The sequence below is a fragment of the Thermobia domestica genome, chromosome 1, assembly GCF_964235325.1.
Source record: "Thermobia domestica chromosome 1, izTheDome1.hap1.1, whole genome shotgun sequence".
NCBI classification, from domain to species: Eukaryota; Metazoa; Arthropoda; class Insecta; order Zygentoma; family Lepismatidae; genus Thermobia; species Thermobia domestica.
This window is the reverse complement of record NC_137454.1, coordinates 213288192-213306558: the sequence shown is the minus strand read 5'-3', so window position 1 is coordinate 213306558 and position 18367 is coordinate 213288192. Positions and strand designations below refer to the sequence as shown.

At 31.2% G+C, this 18367-nt stretch overlaps 1 protein-coding gene across 1 annotated transcript in view; it reads left to right on the top strand.

Moving 5' to 3' along the window:
• The window catches only part of LOC145693573 (ionotropic receptor coreceptor Ir8a-like), a 94028-nt gene extending 76964 nt beyond the window's left edge, over positions 1-17064 (top strand). Inside the window, exons 9-12 of the mRNA XM_081769674.1 lie at positions 2577-2724; positions 9033-9202; positions 12032-12153; positions 12706-17064. Coding sequence (XP_081625800.1) covers positions 2577-2724; positions 9033-9202; positions 12032-12153; positions 12706-12902 — 637 coding nt within the window. The 3' untranslated portion in view covers positions 12903-17064. The remainder of the gene's footprint in view (positions 1-2576; positions 2725-9032; positions 9203-12031; positions 12154-12705) is intronic.
• The last annotated feature ends 1303 nt before the right edge of the window (positions 17065-18367 follow it).

Genomic DNA, 18367 nt, shown 5'->3' with positions numbered 1-18367 from the left:
TGAACAGTGACGTCAACAAACCTTAGTTAATTTTTAACAAGAACTTTTCGAACACTTTTGTTTACCGATGTTGAAATAACACAGCATATTGTTCCAAGCAAACACAATTTATTTTAGAGTACAACCCAAAATAAAATCAATGATAGGTCAAAAATGATATTTCAATAATAGATAAAAAAAGATAAGCAATAACTAAAATAAATACACTAATACACTTTAAAAAAAATAAGACAAAAAGAAAGAAAAAACACTGATAAATCAGAGAATGAAATGGGATAATTCTGCTGCGATAGCTTCCAACGCTAAATGTTTGGAAAGATTACTGTCTTGGATTGTATGAAAACAAAGAACTAATTTCTGTATAAAGAAAGGTAGTAGCAAAACTGAAAATTTTCTTTGACACAGTATCAGAGTTCAGAAACCATACCTACCATGTAATGTTAAACAAAAATTAATTCATTTTAGCGATAGATGAAGATTTGAACATAAATCTATTAGCTAAGGAACTATATTTTAAAAAATGTTTAGAAAATGCAATTTAGAAAACTTTTCAATTTTTGTGACTTTATCAGTCAAATGTGTAAGCAATTTATGCAATTATAGAGATTTTAGATGGAATCATGTGCCACTGATAACACATTAACAGAATCATAGGTAGCTAATTATTTAAGGTTGCCGTTGTCGTCGTCAGCTATATTTAAAAAAAACAAAACAGAAAGAGAAGGCAATGTGTAGAAAAGTGAAATAACAACCAATATCATAACCAGTGATGCCGATTTAGCCTATTTGGAGAGGCATCTAGCCATACAATTCTACGAAATGCTTATAGCCTTAAATATAGCTTATTTTATAAAATTCTTTTGCCACTTTGGCCTTTTTTATTATCCGTTAAATTAATTCTAAAATTACTTTTTTTCTTTGAGAATCAAGTGCAAATTTTTTTTTTTAATAAGCCTATTTGTCATTATATATACTCATATTAATTGATTTCTCTTGACTGCAGGTGTTTTATTACGTAACAAACCATTGTTTCTTCTTCTTCTCTCTCCACCCACAGATTTAGGCCCACAGACACTTAACAGTATTTGTCGACTAAGAATTTTAATGTCACTCTCGTAACGGTCCAGTTTGCTACTTTTTGGTTATTTTAATTTTCGCATTTCGTTGCAAGAATGAGAGTTTTCTAGTACAAATTTACTAACTGATCGGTTCTTCAAGCCACAGAGATTGTTTTAGTTTATTAAAGGAAAGAAACAGGAAAAGTAATTAGCTTCAAAACACTCAATGCAATCATGACGATTCGTGTGGGTGTACGGAGAAATTAGAAGCGTTGTAAGGACTGTGACATGCCGAAAGGAGTAGTACTAAAACCGTACTAGTAGTATTGAAAGTAGTAGTAGTAGTGGTAGTAGTAGTATTACTTGTGTGGCAATCTACACAACCAACCCACAATCCAACGATGGTGCATCCAGATCCAGCGCCTCGGCTAGCTGCGACGTCAACGGTAATGGCTTATTTCAATTCAACTGATAATATGTCTGTTGACTTCCACAAATCCGATGAGTTGTTGATGGATTTTATTGTGATTTAAGTCGTCTATGTTGCTTATTAATCTCCAGCGAATAAAATTCATCACTTCAAATTGAACTATAACTCACTTATACTCGTAATCCTACACACAGAAAAAGGGGTGTAAAATCTACAATATGGGTTACAGGTTAGCAGTTCAAAATCTAGCCATTTTTTGCGTAAAAAAGCTTATTTCTGAAGCTCATCTAGCCTATTTTCTTCAGAGGTAGTTGGCAACACTGATCATAACCTACTATCGACAGTAGATAATGATTGATTTCTTCTATGTTAATTTTTTACACTTGACGATGATGATAATGACAATCGAAAACATTAAGCACGGTTTATTTTGTTTATGTTTTGAGGTACTTACATGTGTAGAGACATGTAGATAAGTTTTATTTTATATATGAATGTATACATGCATAAAAATTATATTTTTCAAAAGAAAGCACATTTATATTAGAATAACAAACAATATAAGGCAATTGCTAAGAAAATACATAGAACAGTTTGAAAGATTTGTCGATCAATATTATTTTTTTGGTTTATAATACCAAAGCTCATGAAATTGAAATGAATATCTTATTTAGTATCAAGTACTTAATTTAGTAGCCTTTTAAATACAACCAAAGGTTGAAAGTAATAAATAGATTTAAACGTCTTTTTCACCACCGAGGCTATATGAGACATGGACCTACAGTTTAAGGTGGAATCCGAACGACCATTATACGTTTACATTTCTCAAGACTCTCCCACCGGGAATCGAATCCGGGACCCCATGCATCAAATATACATGTAGAACTAGTGTTTAGGACAAAAATATTGCATAGCAATCTTACATTTTTTTTAATGATTTACATTCATCATTAACTATGAAGAACCCATTTTTTTATGTTAAAAAAAGTTCCGAGCTAATTAAATGAAATAAAGAAAAACTGTAACCTTTATTTATTTTAATTTTACTTGTTTTTCTGAGAATTAACTAATATTTGATTCGTTAACAGGGTATGGAAAGAAATTACACTGAACAGCACAAGTGACCAAACCAAGTACAGAGTGTGGGATTATCCAATCAAAGAACAATATGGTCACATTCTCTTAGCTATAAATACGACTGGGCCAGTGGAGAATTCCTCTGTTGGATTTCAGAAGGTAAACCAACATGACGTTTGGAATGTAAATTACATTTCTTGTTATTAATATTTAAATTAAGTTTATTCGCCTGTACTATACAAACAGACTATTGCTTGTGATTCATAAATCTCGTTAATGCTACAATGCTTACAGAGAAAAATACGATATATATGGTATATATATGCAATAAAAATGAATACTTTGTGCAATTGACATTTCTATAGTTCATAACAGATAAGGATCACACGAATAACCATTGTTAAACTTAAGTCTTGCTACAAATAGATTGGAGTAATGAATTTAAATGTATCTCTAACTGGGGAACAGGAGGACGCGTCTCTCCCAAAATTGTGTGTAGGAGAGGAAATGGAAGAATTCTGGAAGTACTTGCATGGAAAAAGTAAATAAATAGGAAGAAAAAATGATGTTATATCTGTTGTTAAGTGTATCATGGGTATTATGCTGTGTATCTACTTATATTAAACTTGTTTTCTGAGGAGGAATTTTCTTCTGAGTGGCATGTTATGATGGAAGTAAAACAAGATAGATAGAGAAAGATTAGAATTACTGGACAATATTAAAGGATACGAAGCATGGTACAGTAGCTATATCAAGACAAAGTTATCTAATGACGTTTGTGTATGGAAGCTTCTAAATTTGTAGCAAGTGATCTACTTCACATGTAGTGTGATAGAAAATTATGATGAACACCGTGATAAGGAAGAAGAAGGAGAAGAAGAAAGCACAAGTTTTCAGATTTTCATATTTTGTGCATATTAAACTGGAATCCTTCTGAAAAGTATAGCCAGGAAGGAAAGTAGGAGATAACTAGGTAGATACTGAAAAATTCAAGGATTGGGAAGTAAAAACAAGATTTGTTTAAAATTTCGATGAATAGTATATGAGTTGAGAGGTAGTAGATACAGAAATTAAATAGTTGTAGTAGCATTTCAAACTTTGCGAGTGAAAGTATGCTATGATGAAGGTAGCGCAACTACAAAGCATGGGTTATAGAAGAAATTTTGGGAAACTAAGGTAAGAAAACGATGTAAACAAAGTTGCACTGAAGGATGTAGAACAATTTATAGAAATTGGAACTGCGAATTAAGAAGTAAAATCGACAAAGACAGGGAAAGTGTTTAATAGACGTAAAAGTAACAAGAGAAATTTTAAGTGATAGAGAAATTTTAATAATGTATTTGAAGATAAATTGAATGGAAATAGAAAGGTAGCAAAAGAAAACTACTATGATAATATAGAATCTAAGGATTAAACGAGTCTTTAACGAACGAAGTGCAAATTGAGACAAATGGAAAGGACACATTAAGTTGTATGAGACACACACACACACACACAAAACTGTGTGATTTGAGCATTAAAGATGAAAACAAAGTAAACGAAGGTGGAAAAAATTGTGATACTAACGGACAAGTTTAAAAGTTGTGTCATGAAAAATGAAAAGGTAGATCTATAGCGTTTTTTTTTAAAAAAAAAAAAAAAAAAAGAATATAGGAGAAGGAAAAAAGTTCGAAATTTGTAATCATATGACGAGAGAGTAGATATAAGATTTCTTACACAGAATTATGATTTCATTAGGAGAACAAAGACTATAGAACTACACTGGCGCAAACGTGTTTTACAATACACAGTATTAGTTCACGAATCTGTCCCAACATTAGGAGACAGGAAGGAGGCAATGGTAGGTAGTAGTGTTCCAAACACGGTACTCATGGTACTTCTGAACATATTCGAAAGCATACAGTACTTGCCTTAATAGAATGTAAATTCTTAAATCGGCCATAAAACTGTTTGGATGTGTAGAAGGTCAGGTTCATTAAACTATGCATGTTTGGGAAATGGTCGCAGTCAGAGGCTGCTGGTGACGAGGCGCCACTCCACCACACCTCACACGTGCTCGATAAGGCTTAGGTCCAGAAACCGAGTAGGCTAAAGTAGAAGGCTTATACTGGGTAGAACACACTGAGTTCATTTGGCAGTGTATATGGTGTTGGAAGATGAAGTCCGAGGAAGTGTCCAGATAATATCGGCGGACAAGATTGACATCACGAATCCACGACGTACTACACCTATTTCCTGGATGGAGACCAGAGACGAAAGGGATGTAGCTTATTTCCTCTTCTCTTATCAAACACCGGAATATGAAGTGTCAGTCTTAAATGACGAATGAGAACTGACATTGAAATTTCCCTCTCAAATGCAAGTTTAAATTCGTCACTATGTCTAAAATACAAACTTCTCACAACGGTAAATACCACCATCCTTCCTTTACCCTGCCACTACAGTCCCTTTCGACACCACTGAAAACGTTCTTGGCAATGTGCAGATGCCAGGAGCAATCGTGCGAAAGAAATGCAGAATGGGAGATCTATATTTAACAATAGATTGTTTAATGTCCATACTCTTATTGTATTTAGTACTTTGGGAACTATAATGGCTCTGGTACCAATGGCATTTGTCGTCCTGGCAATTAGAGCTGCCAGAATGGTCCTTCTTTCCAAGAGCAATTCGGTACGTCGCGGAGGAACTGAAGAGGGCATATCGGCTGTGGGGCTCTCTGCCGTCCATAGTGTATGTCACCGAGAGATTACTGAACGACATTTGACATGCGAGAGGCAATTCAAGGAATGATCATCCAACATCTCGCTGCCTCAGTATACAGCCACGGTCGAATACACTTATAGGCGTTTGCTTCTGTCATCCTAGGATTGCAAACACAGATTTTCCACCAGTGTCTTAGTTTCACATCCTAGGCGGTAAAAATTCAGATTAGAATATGAAAGAGAGTGTATAGACGAAGAAGTACGGAAGTTGAGCAGTTTTGATTTGGAAGATGACATAGCACAAAATTCAATTAGTTTTCGTCTAATAAAGTAGATAGAAGCTTTTCAGACAAAGGGAGGGAAGCGTATATAGTATTCGTTGATTTACGGAAAAGACTATTAATTGCTTGAACTAGGTAATCTGGAAAATGTGTGTGATGTATGAAAGATCAGATTCGGAAGAAACTAAGATATAAATCAATCATCAAAAATTGGAATATAAGAAATGATATAAGACACTGTAGTTGGAAGAGGTGTTTGACAAAAATTTTACCTTTCAGCAACCTTATTGTACTATCTAAAAGAGTAGCGAAGAATAATTTGATTAGGGAACAGGTTAATTTGATAGGATCTAATATGTTTGCTTTTCAAAAGATATGGTTATTGTTGGGAAATTTGAAAACATGAAAATTAACATGATCTCAGAAAAAAAAGAAAAACTATGTAAATGATTTGAAATGAAAATGAATACGATAAAACCTAAAGCAATGATGGATCGGATGATTGAGGCTGTGACAATTGTAGAAGTCTGAGGGAAGAAAGTAGAATAGGTGGTAGTTTTCAATACTTGGGTAGTATTGTTACCGGAGATGTGAAATTAAAACGATAAATAAAAGTTAGGTGAGAAGTGGTGAAATATCTTTAACACTAGAAGGACCAAGCCGTCATTCTGACGGCATCACGTAAAACAATTTTCTATATCTCATAAATTTCTTTGACTTACGCAACCATACTTTAGGACTTTTATTATTTTAAAGAGAGGTTTGATATAGCATATAAACATTGTGTGTCTATTTTAAATAAATACATATTTTTGTTGTATACCCCTAGAAGGACCAGACCGTCAATTTGACTGCCTCATTTAAAAATTTATATTTTGTTGTTTATGTGGACTGTTTTATAGGTTGTACCCTATATGGTAGTATCTCTGTTGGAAATAATACATTTTGAAATATTTTACATTATTTTTTTTCAAACGAGTTTGCTATTTTATATGTTTTTTTTCTGCTTTTCAAGGCTGTACGGAAAAGTATATATGTCACTTCTTTGAATGATATTCTTCTTCAATTATGTTCGTATCTTGTTGGTAACATTGCTCTCTGTAGGAAAAAATATTTTCTTGAAGGTACATATGAATAATTACAAAAGCAAGATGAGACCTGATAAAATGTTACGTGCTTTCTAAGATTTGAGTTAAAATGATTTTCGCTTGGAAGAACAACAGGGAGACTGCTTCGATGAAGACAACAGTAGTAGCGAGAATGCAGTGTCTCAAGCTACTTCTTCGGATAAGAGGAAGGAAACAGATACAGAAGTATCCAGAAGTAATCGATCAAATATTTTTAGAGCAGCTCACGGGGCAGGTTGGAGTTAAGTGCACAGACAGAAAAAAGCTGGGCGTACTGCCTCACACGACATTCTTCGCGAGAAACCTGTTTGTTATAGTATGCGTTACATCATATGAAGATGGTGACTTTGGTAGTGATTTCCGCTTGTTCATAGACGAAACAATGTTGAAAAACATTCTGAAATGCACCGTTGTTGAAGCTCAGACAGCGTCAAGGTTCTCTTTGACTACTGTCAATTGCAGAACTTGTTTCATTTCTAGCAATATTGATATTTCGTGTAGCTTCAGATATACCCGTAAATGAACTATAGAACGTGAGCTGTGGACCAGCGTTTTCAGAAAGATTATGGAAAGAAAGATATTTCTTGAAATAATGAAGTATCTTTGATTTGATGAAAAATGTCCTAACTCTTCAAGGCCAAAAGCAAACTTCATCTGTGTAGAACTTATTCATTGAAAATTGCATCAGGCACTATAAAAGCCACGACTGTGTTTGTGTAGATGAGCAGTTATTCTCTACTAAGATGAGATGCAAATTCATGTAATGTATGCCTAACAAGCCTGACAAATTTGGATTCAAATTTGTTTGCTTGCACTTGTAAAGTTACTGTATGAACTAAAAGTCTTTCCGTACCTGGGAAACGACTAAGAATGACGTCGGGACTTACATTTAGGCGAATATATTGTTCTGAAAACGATGGATCCTTTTCTCAGTAACGGAGGACTGAATGTTACTTGCGTTAACTTTTCTTACAGGTTAAAAATGAGCCGAATCTTTGAAAAAGAAACAGATGACCTTGATTGGTAGTTTGCGTCCAAATAGAGGAGAACTTCTCAAAATGTGCTTGAAACAGGAAGAACAGAATATGTTCACTACAAAGGTTTATGGATTGCAATCAGGAAATCCACTCAGAGTACACAAATGTAAGCACGAGGAAAGTGTTGCTACCACTAGTTTAATGCATACAAGTTGAAAGAAAAATGTATGGAAATGTAAATCCACTTCCATGTAAAAAAAAGTTCGATATAAAACTAATTATTTTGGTTCATTATACTGGTTCATTTGGCTAAAGAAAAGTAGCCCAGCCAATGTCTACAGGACAGGTAGGGTGATCATGTGACATGTATGAAAAGGGTTTCATACGTAGGAATATAAATATTATTCCTTTATTTTAACTTTTCATATCACTGTCCTATGGGCGAACTTCCGATATTAATATTATATTTAATATATTGACGGGGTTTAGTGGATCAGCCTGTATTGTATCACGAGAAAAACTTACGTAAAACATAAGCTAGTCGATTAAACATTAAATTCAAGCTAAAATATGAGAAATATAAAGAACAATTATATACATCTCTTGGAATTAAATAGCCGTCAAAATGACGGCTCGGTACTTCTAGGGGGATAAAAGTTTTGGTCCTTCTAGTGTTAAGATAAGCGTGGTGATAATAATGAGAAGCACACTATGTAAATTAAGATGTATGAAAATTTGTTAAATGCCAGATATTGCACTATATGGAGCAGAAACGTAGGCATTATGAAAAGACAACAAAAACTATTGTACTTGAGTTCTCAGAAATGTGTACGTTGAGGAGATACCGTACGAACCATTGAATGGAACAATAAACCATTGAATAGCAATAGGAATAATAAAGTTAAAAGAATGTAATCAGTAATAATAAGAGAGATGTTAGGACATTGTTGGAGAAGAAAGTTTACTTTTAGCTATGATGAAAGGTGTATAAAATTAAAACATAGGACTAATGGTATAATTCCCTAAGGATCATAATATATGAAAACTATTAAATATGTAGCAAGTGACTTAACCAGTGATGAAAGAATATTATAATTAATTGTACTGTAGAAGTAGAAAGCGAATCCTGTTAGCTCTTAATTTCAGTAGCTTCCCATTTACCTCTCGATTTTAATGTAAATTCAGTTGAGGTCAAATAGCATTTTTATTCTAGTCATTCCCTTCAATTTTTACATGTCAGACACGCTCATGATAATTTGATATAAGAAGAATAAATATTAAGACAAATACTTCCATAATTTTAATTTAATTCTATACAAATATATAAATATTTATATAGTTGTTGTATAATCAAATAGTTCAATGTACTTCGTATTACAGGTTTTGGACAGTGAGGACGGTGAATTTGCTTTCATTCATGATGCTATGGAGATTAAATATGAAGTATACAGAAACTGTAACTTAACAGAAGTTGGTGAACCATTTGCCGAACAACCTTATGCCATAGCAGTACAACAAGGAAGTCATCTCCAAGAAGACATTAGCAAACAGTAAATCAATTTATTTTCTTTCTTTCTTTTTCTCTATATATATATTTTCCTTTCGTTTCTTTTCCGAAAGAAATATTAGGATCACGGTAATGGGTCACATAAAATTGTAATGTTAATCCGTTCATTCTTTTCTTTGTCCGTCCGTTATTCTACACGATAACTCTTGAACGAAAGTGTATTTTTTGGACTTTTTTTGTAATATACACCTAGAGCAATAGTTCGGCCGAATTTGTTAAGTCAATCCATTAACCTGAATTCATTAAGTCAATCAAGTTAAGTTAACGGTGACTACCTAAATCTTATATCTCATATATGGAAATGTGTGCTCAGGTTAGAATTTTTTGAAGTTAATAGATTCTTTTTTTGGTTAAAAAAAAAACAAAATATTGGCGAGGTTAAAACCTCGCATTTTAGCATATGAGTTGGTATATATATCACATATTTAGGATATAAGAGCGTATACAGAGCTTAGAATATTGTTGTTATTGAAAGGCACAATGGCTCAGTGCTAGAGCATTTATCTCGAGTGCGTGGGGTCCCTGGTTCGATTCCAGGCCAAGTAAGTTTGTGGCGGACAACATCGTGTCCATGAGTTTCCTCGAGTACTCTCGTTTTCTCCCATTTTTTTATTCCCCTAATTCTTCCTTCATCACTCACTTGCCTCAATCAACTGTCTCCTTTAGCCTAAAAGGCATAATTGTGGGACTTAAACTGAAATAGTTCATCTCATTTTATTGTTTTGTTTGGCAGCAGTTTAACCTCAAATATAAAATGAATTTGTTAAACCTAAAAAACTAAACTATGAAGTTAAAAGCCAAACATATTTAGTGTATGAGAGGATATATGATACTGACTACTTCAACTACCAGCAAGATTCATTCATTAATGTAAGTTTCGTGTGAATATCATTACTGTCTTTACCAGAATTTATTAACTTCTTCATATGAAATTAATTTAATGCATTTAATAAATGGATAAATCAAGTAATTTAATCATTTCCGGCACCAACGAAATTGTAACATTTCAAAAGCTAATTTTCTGATTTCATACTAGGGGAAAGAAAGTATAGAATGGTGTTTGTATCCGTTTATTGTCATACAGATATGTTTTCATACCTTTTCTTTTATTGATACATTTATTCTTTTAACATTCTTCTTGGGGAAACTTGAATAAAAATTACGATCGTTTCTTTTTCTATACTGTTTAAGATTAGCGCTAAATTTAACCCTTTTAAGTTTCATATACAAAAGTTTTTTTTTTTTTTTTAATCCAGTTTTAGTATACTATATAACTAGTAGAAGTGTCGTTCTCCGCACGAGATGAATAAGGCTGAACTAGTACTGTAGAAAATGCTTTCTTTTCTTGTTTCGAAGGAGGAATTTTCGAAAATGCTGCAACATTGTTTGCTCTTTAAAAAAAATAAAAACGACGAATTTATAAACCGAATTTCACACTGTAGTCGAAAATTTCAATATTAGAAAAATTGCTCTCCTTTCTCCGTTTAGGGACGGAATTTTCGAAAATGCTGAAACAAATATACTTTTTACTTATAATTAAGAGTTTATATACATAATTACACGCCTAAGCGAATCCTCACACTGCTTTTATCTTTTTTTTCATTTTCCTTTTTGATCAAGAAATTGGAAATCGGAATAGTTTAGAAATTACTCTCTTTTCCTTTTGAAAGAGGAATTTTCTAAGACGTTTTCATTTCACCTCCCTCGTGGATATATGGTTAGCGTATTCGCCTTGGTACAGGAGATCTTGGTTCGATTCTTGCTGGAGTTCATGTAGTTCGGATTCCATGTGAAGCTGTAAGTCATTGTCTCATACAGTTATGGTGCTAGAAGGGACACTAAACTTCAATCTAATCCAATCCAACGTTTTCAATTTCAATTATTTTTAATGAGGAGCTTGTATGCCGAGTTTTCTCTCCCTAACCCCGGTATTCGTGGGATTTTATATATATATATATATATATATATATATATATAAAATCCCACGGCAAAAGTGGTATATTTTCAAATTTAACGTTTCTAGCTATAGCAGTATGACCTGAATATTAATTAATAAATCACTTTTACTCTTTTATTAATATATAATAGCGTATACTTGGAGACTGATCACGCCTGTTGCCGGAACATTGAGACAAGGGAATAGATCAGTTTTGGAGGTGTTGACATAAGTCCACTTACATTCATGCATCCATATGTACCAACAAATAACTGAAAATTTCATGAGTGCTAAGCATATTGGAGGCCCTGAGGTCGATATTTTATTTCAAGTTTACAGTAACTCTAAGGTTAATACGAGTTATTTAATGAACAACTTTAAACTTTTTGAAAGTTTTTCATAACTAATATAATATTTAGAAATACACTTATAAAACTGAAGTTCTTAGGAAACTGATGAGTACTTAAGTTGATTGATATTAATTCAATTAATAATAGCAAGTATCAAGGATTTGTTCACAATGTACTTCTTTCATAAACGCATAAATTTATGAATTTGTGCACATACCCTTGTTATAAAAGGAAGTAGAAGAAAGAAGTAGGAAGTTGAGACATTCCAGAAGTTTGTGGAATGTAGCTTATAATAGACGATGTGCTCGTGAAATTAGTTTTATACTGATAGTGTTTCTTGTGACACTAATTAAAAGTTAAATACATAGTAAAAAGTATAACGCTGTGTGTAATCGATATTATATAATTAATTTTTTAGCATTTCGGTAGTTTAACAAAATTGAAAATCGTATTTCTTTTGCCTTGCAGTAAATTCAAATCTAAGTTTACTTCCATCTTTAATCTACCATTTTCTCTCTTCCAATAGGATTCTTGACTTGCAGAAAGAACGCTACTTTGAAACACTCTCTGGTCGCTACTGGAACGCTTCGCAACGAGGTTCCTGTCCGAACACAGATGATAGCGAGGGTATTACCTTGGAAAGCTTGGGTATGCAACATTACAAGTTGTTTCTCGTAAATCGAGATACAAAGAAATTTAGTATAAAAACATACAATAAATAAAATAAAATAAAATAAAAATATAAAGAAAGAGAGAGATGAAAATTATTTTGTGTGAAACTGACCGTTAACGAGATTTGTGGTATTATATTGTGGATACGTTTGTAAAATTATGATGCTGATAAAAAAAAAAAAATAAAACATTTACTACTAGTTATTAAGTTGGACAAGAACTATGAAATAACAATAATCTCATCATAACAATATTTAAATTATCAAGAATATTTACATTGTTTCTCTATGTTTGCAACTTGTTGTCATAGTACCACCTGAAGAGGAAAATTACTAATACATATCCTAATTAACAGTATGTTATTATATATATATATAATATATATATAGATAGATAGATAGATTGGTTTTTAATTTGATATTGTATATAGTACATATTGTTTCAGATTTATGAGACGTATTAGACGTACTTTACTAGTCTTATGGTTAACTTTATAGAACAACTAATCAAATAACTTTTGTATTACAGGTGGCGTGTTCATAGCTACTTTGTTTGGATTGGCCCTGGCTATGATCACATTAGCAGGAGAGGTATTTTATCATAAAAGGAAACAGAAGAATACAGTAAAGGCGATGAATAATAAGCCCGTGACCATTGGCAATGAGTTCAAGCCGGCTGATAAGATGCCCCGTGTATCCTACATATCGGTATTCCCACGCAACTGATATTCAAGTAACACCCAGAAGGGTGATGTTCCTGCTGAACAATGGGGATTTTATGCGTAAGAAGCAAAAGCGTTATTCGAAATTTATTACTAATACATGACCAGAAGACATAAAACTTTGAATGTTCTTGAGAATACCCTTCGGAACATGACATACGAGTAACTGTGAGACAAATAATACTCTCTTAAAGCATATACTTCTTGTATATTTCATTTCACTAAATAATTAATTGGGAATTGTATATTCAGGGATTATGTGTATAGAGATAGTGCATAAAGTAAACCGTTAATTTAAAATTCTATCATGTTTCAGACTTTTAGAGGAAGCAAACTCCTTGTTACCATTACAAGAGGAGAATCAATAATTTAAATTAAGGGCAGTGACAAACGAAACTGAATTGTTCATAAAATGTATTTAGGTAAAATTGTAGAAAAAATCGTCAACGAATTTTAATATCATCTCGGTATTAAACCATTAGATTTTTTTTAAATTGTTGAGAGCCCGAAGAGTTAATAATTTATGTATTAGAGTTCTCGAACTTGCTCTTGTGACAATATTTCTTTTAAAAATGATTTTTCAATTGAATGATGTAGAGCTAAAAAAAAAGAAAAAAGTGCTTTAAATATGTGGATTTTAAAGACTACTGACGAAGAAAGCTGATTTTAAGCAAGAAACAGTTACAATTTTAAATACGATGCTTTGAAATTAAAAGTAGTAGATCAGAGCAGTTGGATAATCAGGACAACTTAACTGCTATATTCATATTCAAATCTCGATTCTTATAAGTGAGTACTTGAAAGTATTTTAACTAGATCTGACCGTCTAAGGCAATTATAAGGAAAATATACGGTAAAGATACGGTAATATTATACAGTAAAGATATAAGTTTACACTCTCCAATAAGAGAAAATTTACCCGAACATAGAAAAATCGCAACTATCAGATGTGAAGCTGTGCCATTTCTAATAATAAAAATCTAAAGGCATTCAAACTTGATCTGTATTTTGGCTAAATATCAAAACTAATCGGCTTGCTTTTTAGCATGTAACTACTCCCTTATCAAAACAGCAAATGGAAGTAATTTTGCTGAAGACATTTAAAAATCCTAAAAATTTCAAAACTTAAGTTTAACCGATATAGTACTGAAGTAGAGGAAGACTATACATATGCACATGAAAAATAACAATATAAAGTTACTCCAGATTTTCTATTAAGATATTCCTCAATTATGTGAAGAAATTCTTCAATTATATGTCTTTTGTTGAAATCTTGAATATTTCTTTCATATCAATGGAGAAAGTTTGCCTAGCTATGTTTGACACGCGAATAGTTGCGTCTATTTCTGAATTACACTAAAGATAGTAAAGAGTATTCAAGAGTATTTTGCATAGTTGCTCTGCTTAAATGGAACTTGTAAGATCAATTTTAACTTAAATCTTTTTGTATTTAATATTGAAGTGAACATGCAATGAAGACGAGAATAACATCATTCGTTCCTTAAATAATTATAATAATCCTACGATATGAAGGATTAGAACCTGTCACAAACAGATATTAAAATTTACTAATTATACATTAATACTCAATGTTATGTACCATTGTAGAAGTAATTTCTAGATTATGCCATGTAACATTTTGTCATATTGTGGAAAATGGATCAGTATGCAGTATAGGTATGAATAAAAATAATATTACATAATGAAGTCAAGTGTATAAACTCAAGGAAAGATTAAGTACAGACTATTGTAAACTTTCTATAACGAAAAGAATAGACGGATGAATTTGAGCTCTGTTCAGTACAATTTTAATTAGTGTTACGGTGTTTATTAATTTAGTACGAGGATATTATTTAAATATTTACCTAGTTATGCACTGAAGAAAATAACTAATCAAAATAGAAGTAATAGGTGCACGCATTACCAAGGAAATGTAATTTATATTATATTAAAAATCTAAGCATATTAAAGAATAGATAGTATTTTGATTTGGAAATTATATTCTATAATCATAAACTTGTAAATAAGATATACGTTAAGAAGTGTACTCGATGACTATTTTATGTGTAAAGTTTCTGTACAGACAGAATTAGATAGTACTATTTTACTACTTTAAACGTAAATATATCCACAGCTTTACAATGTTAACTATTTTATGTAAAATGATAATAAAAGTGACTGTACAGTATATTTTTGACATATAGAGATGCTATGTGTATATTAACAAGGATGAAATATTGAAATTAGCATTAACAAATGAAAATGTAATTGGGCTTTTGCGTATAATGTGTAATTTTTACATCGGAAATGTCTTTTTCGAATATTTCTGGTTGTCTTCTTCTTCTTCCTCGCCTCAACCATAGGTTGGTTGGTAACATGGACATTTTAAAACTTTTCTCTTCCTTGGGAGAGCTGTTTTATACTTTGATAAGGTCTCTTCTTCGTATCTAGATTTCTATCCTTGGTCTTCCTCTTCCTGGGTCTCTCTCTGTTTTCCCTCTATCAAGACGTTCTGATTGTAATATAATTGATTAATAATATCATTAACTGGAATGAAGTTTCGCAAGTTATTGGTGAAACAAACTGAAATAAATTTCACACAGACACACTCACACAGTTACTCAGTTTTCTTATTTATTTTGTTTTGAGTAAATTTTGTTTGAAAAATGTAAATCATTATTTAGAAGTAATCACTTCTTGCAGTTGATTACTTCAATAAATGTTCAAAACAAAAACGTAACAAGAAAAATTTATACCCTTTCATTCATATTTTTGGCCTAACGAAATTTACCAAATATATATTAAAAATGCATATCTAACTGTTCATAAATAATTTTAAAATAATTAGCTTATTTAGTAGATATTTTAATTTTTTCCATGAATTTTGCACAACAAATTAATTTATCTTTTCAAACACAAGCAAAATCCGATGTTCGGCTTTTTGTAAATTCATCAAACATATTTCATCATGCTTTAATATACAAATAATTATACTTGAGGAGACACTAATTCTAAAATTATTTAAAAAATAATAATAATAAAAAAAAAAGAACGTATATGTTGTGGCAAACATTGACAAAAATAAATATTTCAAATTTGCAGTATTCACTTCTTCGAGATATCACAGAGAATAATTTGCTAATAGAAGTATTTGTTACTGTGTATTTATTTTAACGATAAACTACAACTTTGTTACTGTGTAATTATTTTAACGATAAACTACAACTTTGTTACTGTGTAATTATTTTAACGATAAACTACAACAGTTCTAAACAATAATCTAATGTAAAACTTCGAAACAATAATTTAGAATTAAGCATTAATCAAAATAATTAACTTTTCCTTCTTTTCTTTTTAGTCAAAGACAATTACTGAAGGTTTTCTCAGGGACTTTCTCTAAGTCTGTTTAGTGTTTAGAATTTAATAGAATGTGGTAAATTAATGCAATATGTTCATTTCATTAGTTTATTAAAATTTCAGGCTTCAATCTACCATATACTTAAAGGAACATTTTATACGTAAGCACACTGTCTGCATGAAGAAAATGAGAGTAATGCATATGAATTATAGAAATTGCATTAAGAAACAGAACAAAGATTATTAAACTGTTCTTGCTAATTTCAAAATAAATGAGAAATTTTCTTCACTTTATCCACCAGTTAAAAATAATGCATTCATAGGAGCAGACATTTTCCCCCGTATTTGCTTTAGTTTACATGAAATCTTCACATTCAATTTTTATAAGTTCAACATCTGTTTCCAGCATTAAGCCTCAATGAGACTATATATTTGAAATGCACTCAGTTTCCAAATACAGAAGAAATGTGTGGAATTTATGAAATTGAATGTACATAAAAAATAATTGGATCTTCCTTTCTCCGAAGTCTACATTGATTATTCATTTCTCACACAATTAGAATTTATCCTCACTTGTAGAACCAAATTTCTGAACTGAGAATTGCAAAATTAATTTGTAGCTTGTGAAATTATTTTCTTGTTCTCGACTTAATTCAGTGTAATTGGGCCATTGTTCTGCATTTAATTTGAAAATGATCTTCCTCTTCTTCTTCTTCTTCTTCTTCTTCTTCTACTACTACTACTACTATATAATAATAATAATAATAATAATAATAATAATAATAATAATAATAATAATAATAATAATATAATGTGAATTTTCTAGTTATTTTCAATGTTAATGATGAATAAATAATATAAAAATAATATAAACGTAAGCTTTAGTTAAAATAGTTTGGAATGATATAAAAAACTAAATATATAGAAATTAAAGAGGTGAGTCACCGGCTCTAGAATCACTTTTTAATACCTGATCCTATAAAAACTCCTACTGCCACCATTTATTTCAGGAATATTCGCTAAAGACATAAACTTTTATTCAAATTTAGATCTCAGCGATTTTATTTCTTTAAATTTCAAATTTCAAACCTTCCTCTGGACTGCAGTCTGATTTTTGAAAAAGCAAAAAGGAATATGTTAATTTAAACCATATAGAAGTACGATGAATCACAAAGTTATTTTTACTTGAACATGCTATTAAATAAACATGAAATATTGTATTTTGTATTGAACTAAGACAAGGCATTCAAATTAAACGTTCACACATTGTACATAGATGTAAGTAGAATACTTCCATACATATATTTTTGTGAATATTTAGAAATCTCCAAATGTGGAAAACATATCATATATTTTATATATGTTCTATATATCTACCTAGGTACTATTCTATTAATAAAAAGCTAGTACGTTTGCCAAGCTACACTAACTCATTTCGTTACAGTGCACATATAGTACTACACATTACTACAATATATTAAAAATTCTGTACTACCCTATTCTTGTCTGTGTTAAATACCTAAAATATACTAAATATAATAGAATTGACGTAACTAGCTACTGCAAAATTGAAGTATATTCTAAACTCAAAATAGATTACTAAATAGAAAAAAGGCTCATACCTTTGAAGAAGGATTTACATAGTTAAAATTGAGGAAAACGTTCAAGTACGGAAACAATGCTAGGAAAAAGTTCAAGTACTGAAACAATGCTGTTTATTTTAATACGGTGATTTTTAAAAATCTCTATTGTATTCAGGAGTTGACTCTTTATCCTTTTAAATACGCTTTTGCCATAAAATTACATTTACATTATCATGTAAAGTATGTGTTTCTTTTGAAATTGAACAGTTGGTTGATCTGTAATGTACAACATCTATAGAAATTCGTAGTATTTTTATTATTATTTCGTTTATTTTCATTTTGTGCCTTAGTAATAACATCAATTACTCACAGAATAGGGCTAAACGTTTCAGGGTTGCATGACACAAAACTAAGATATAGAAATAGAAGCTTTTTGTAGTCTATGAGAAATAGATATTTTTAATCGCGATCATCTTACATATTTTGTCTATATAGTAGATGAAAGCTCTTCCTTATATGTAAGCTTCAA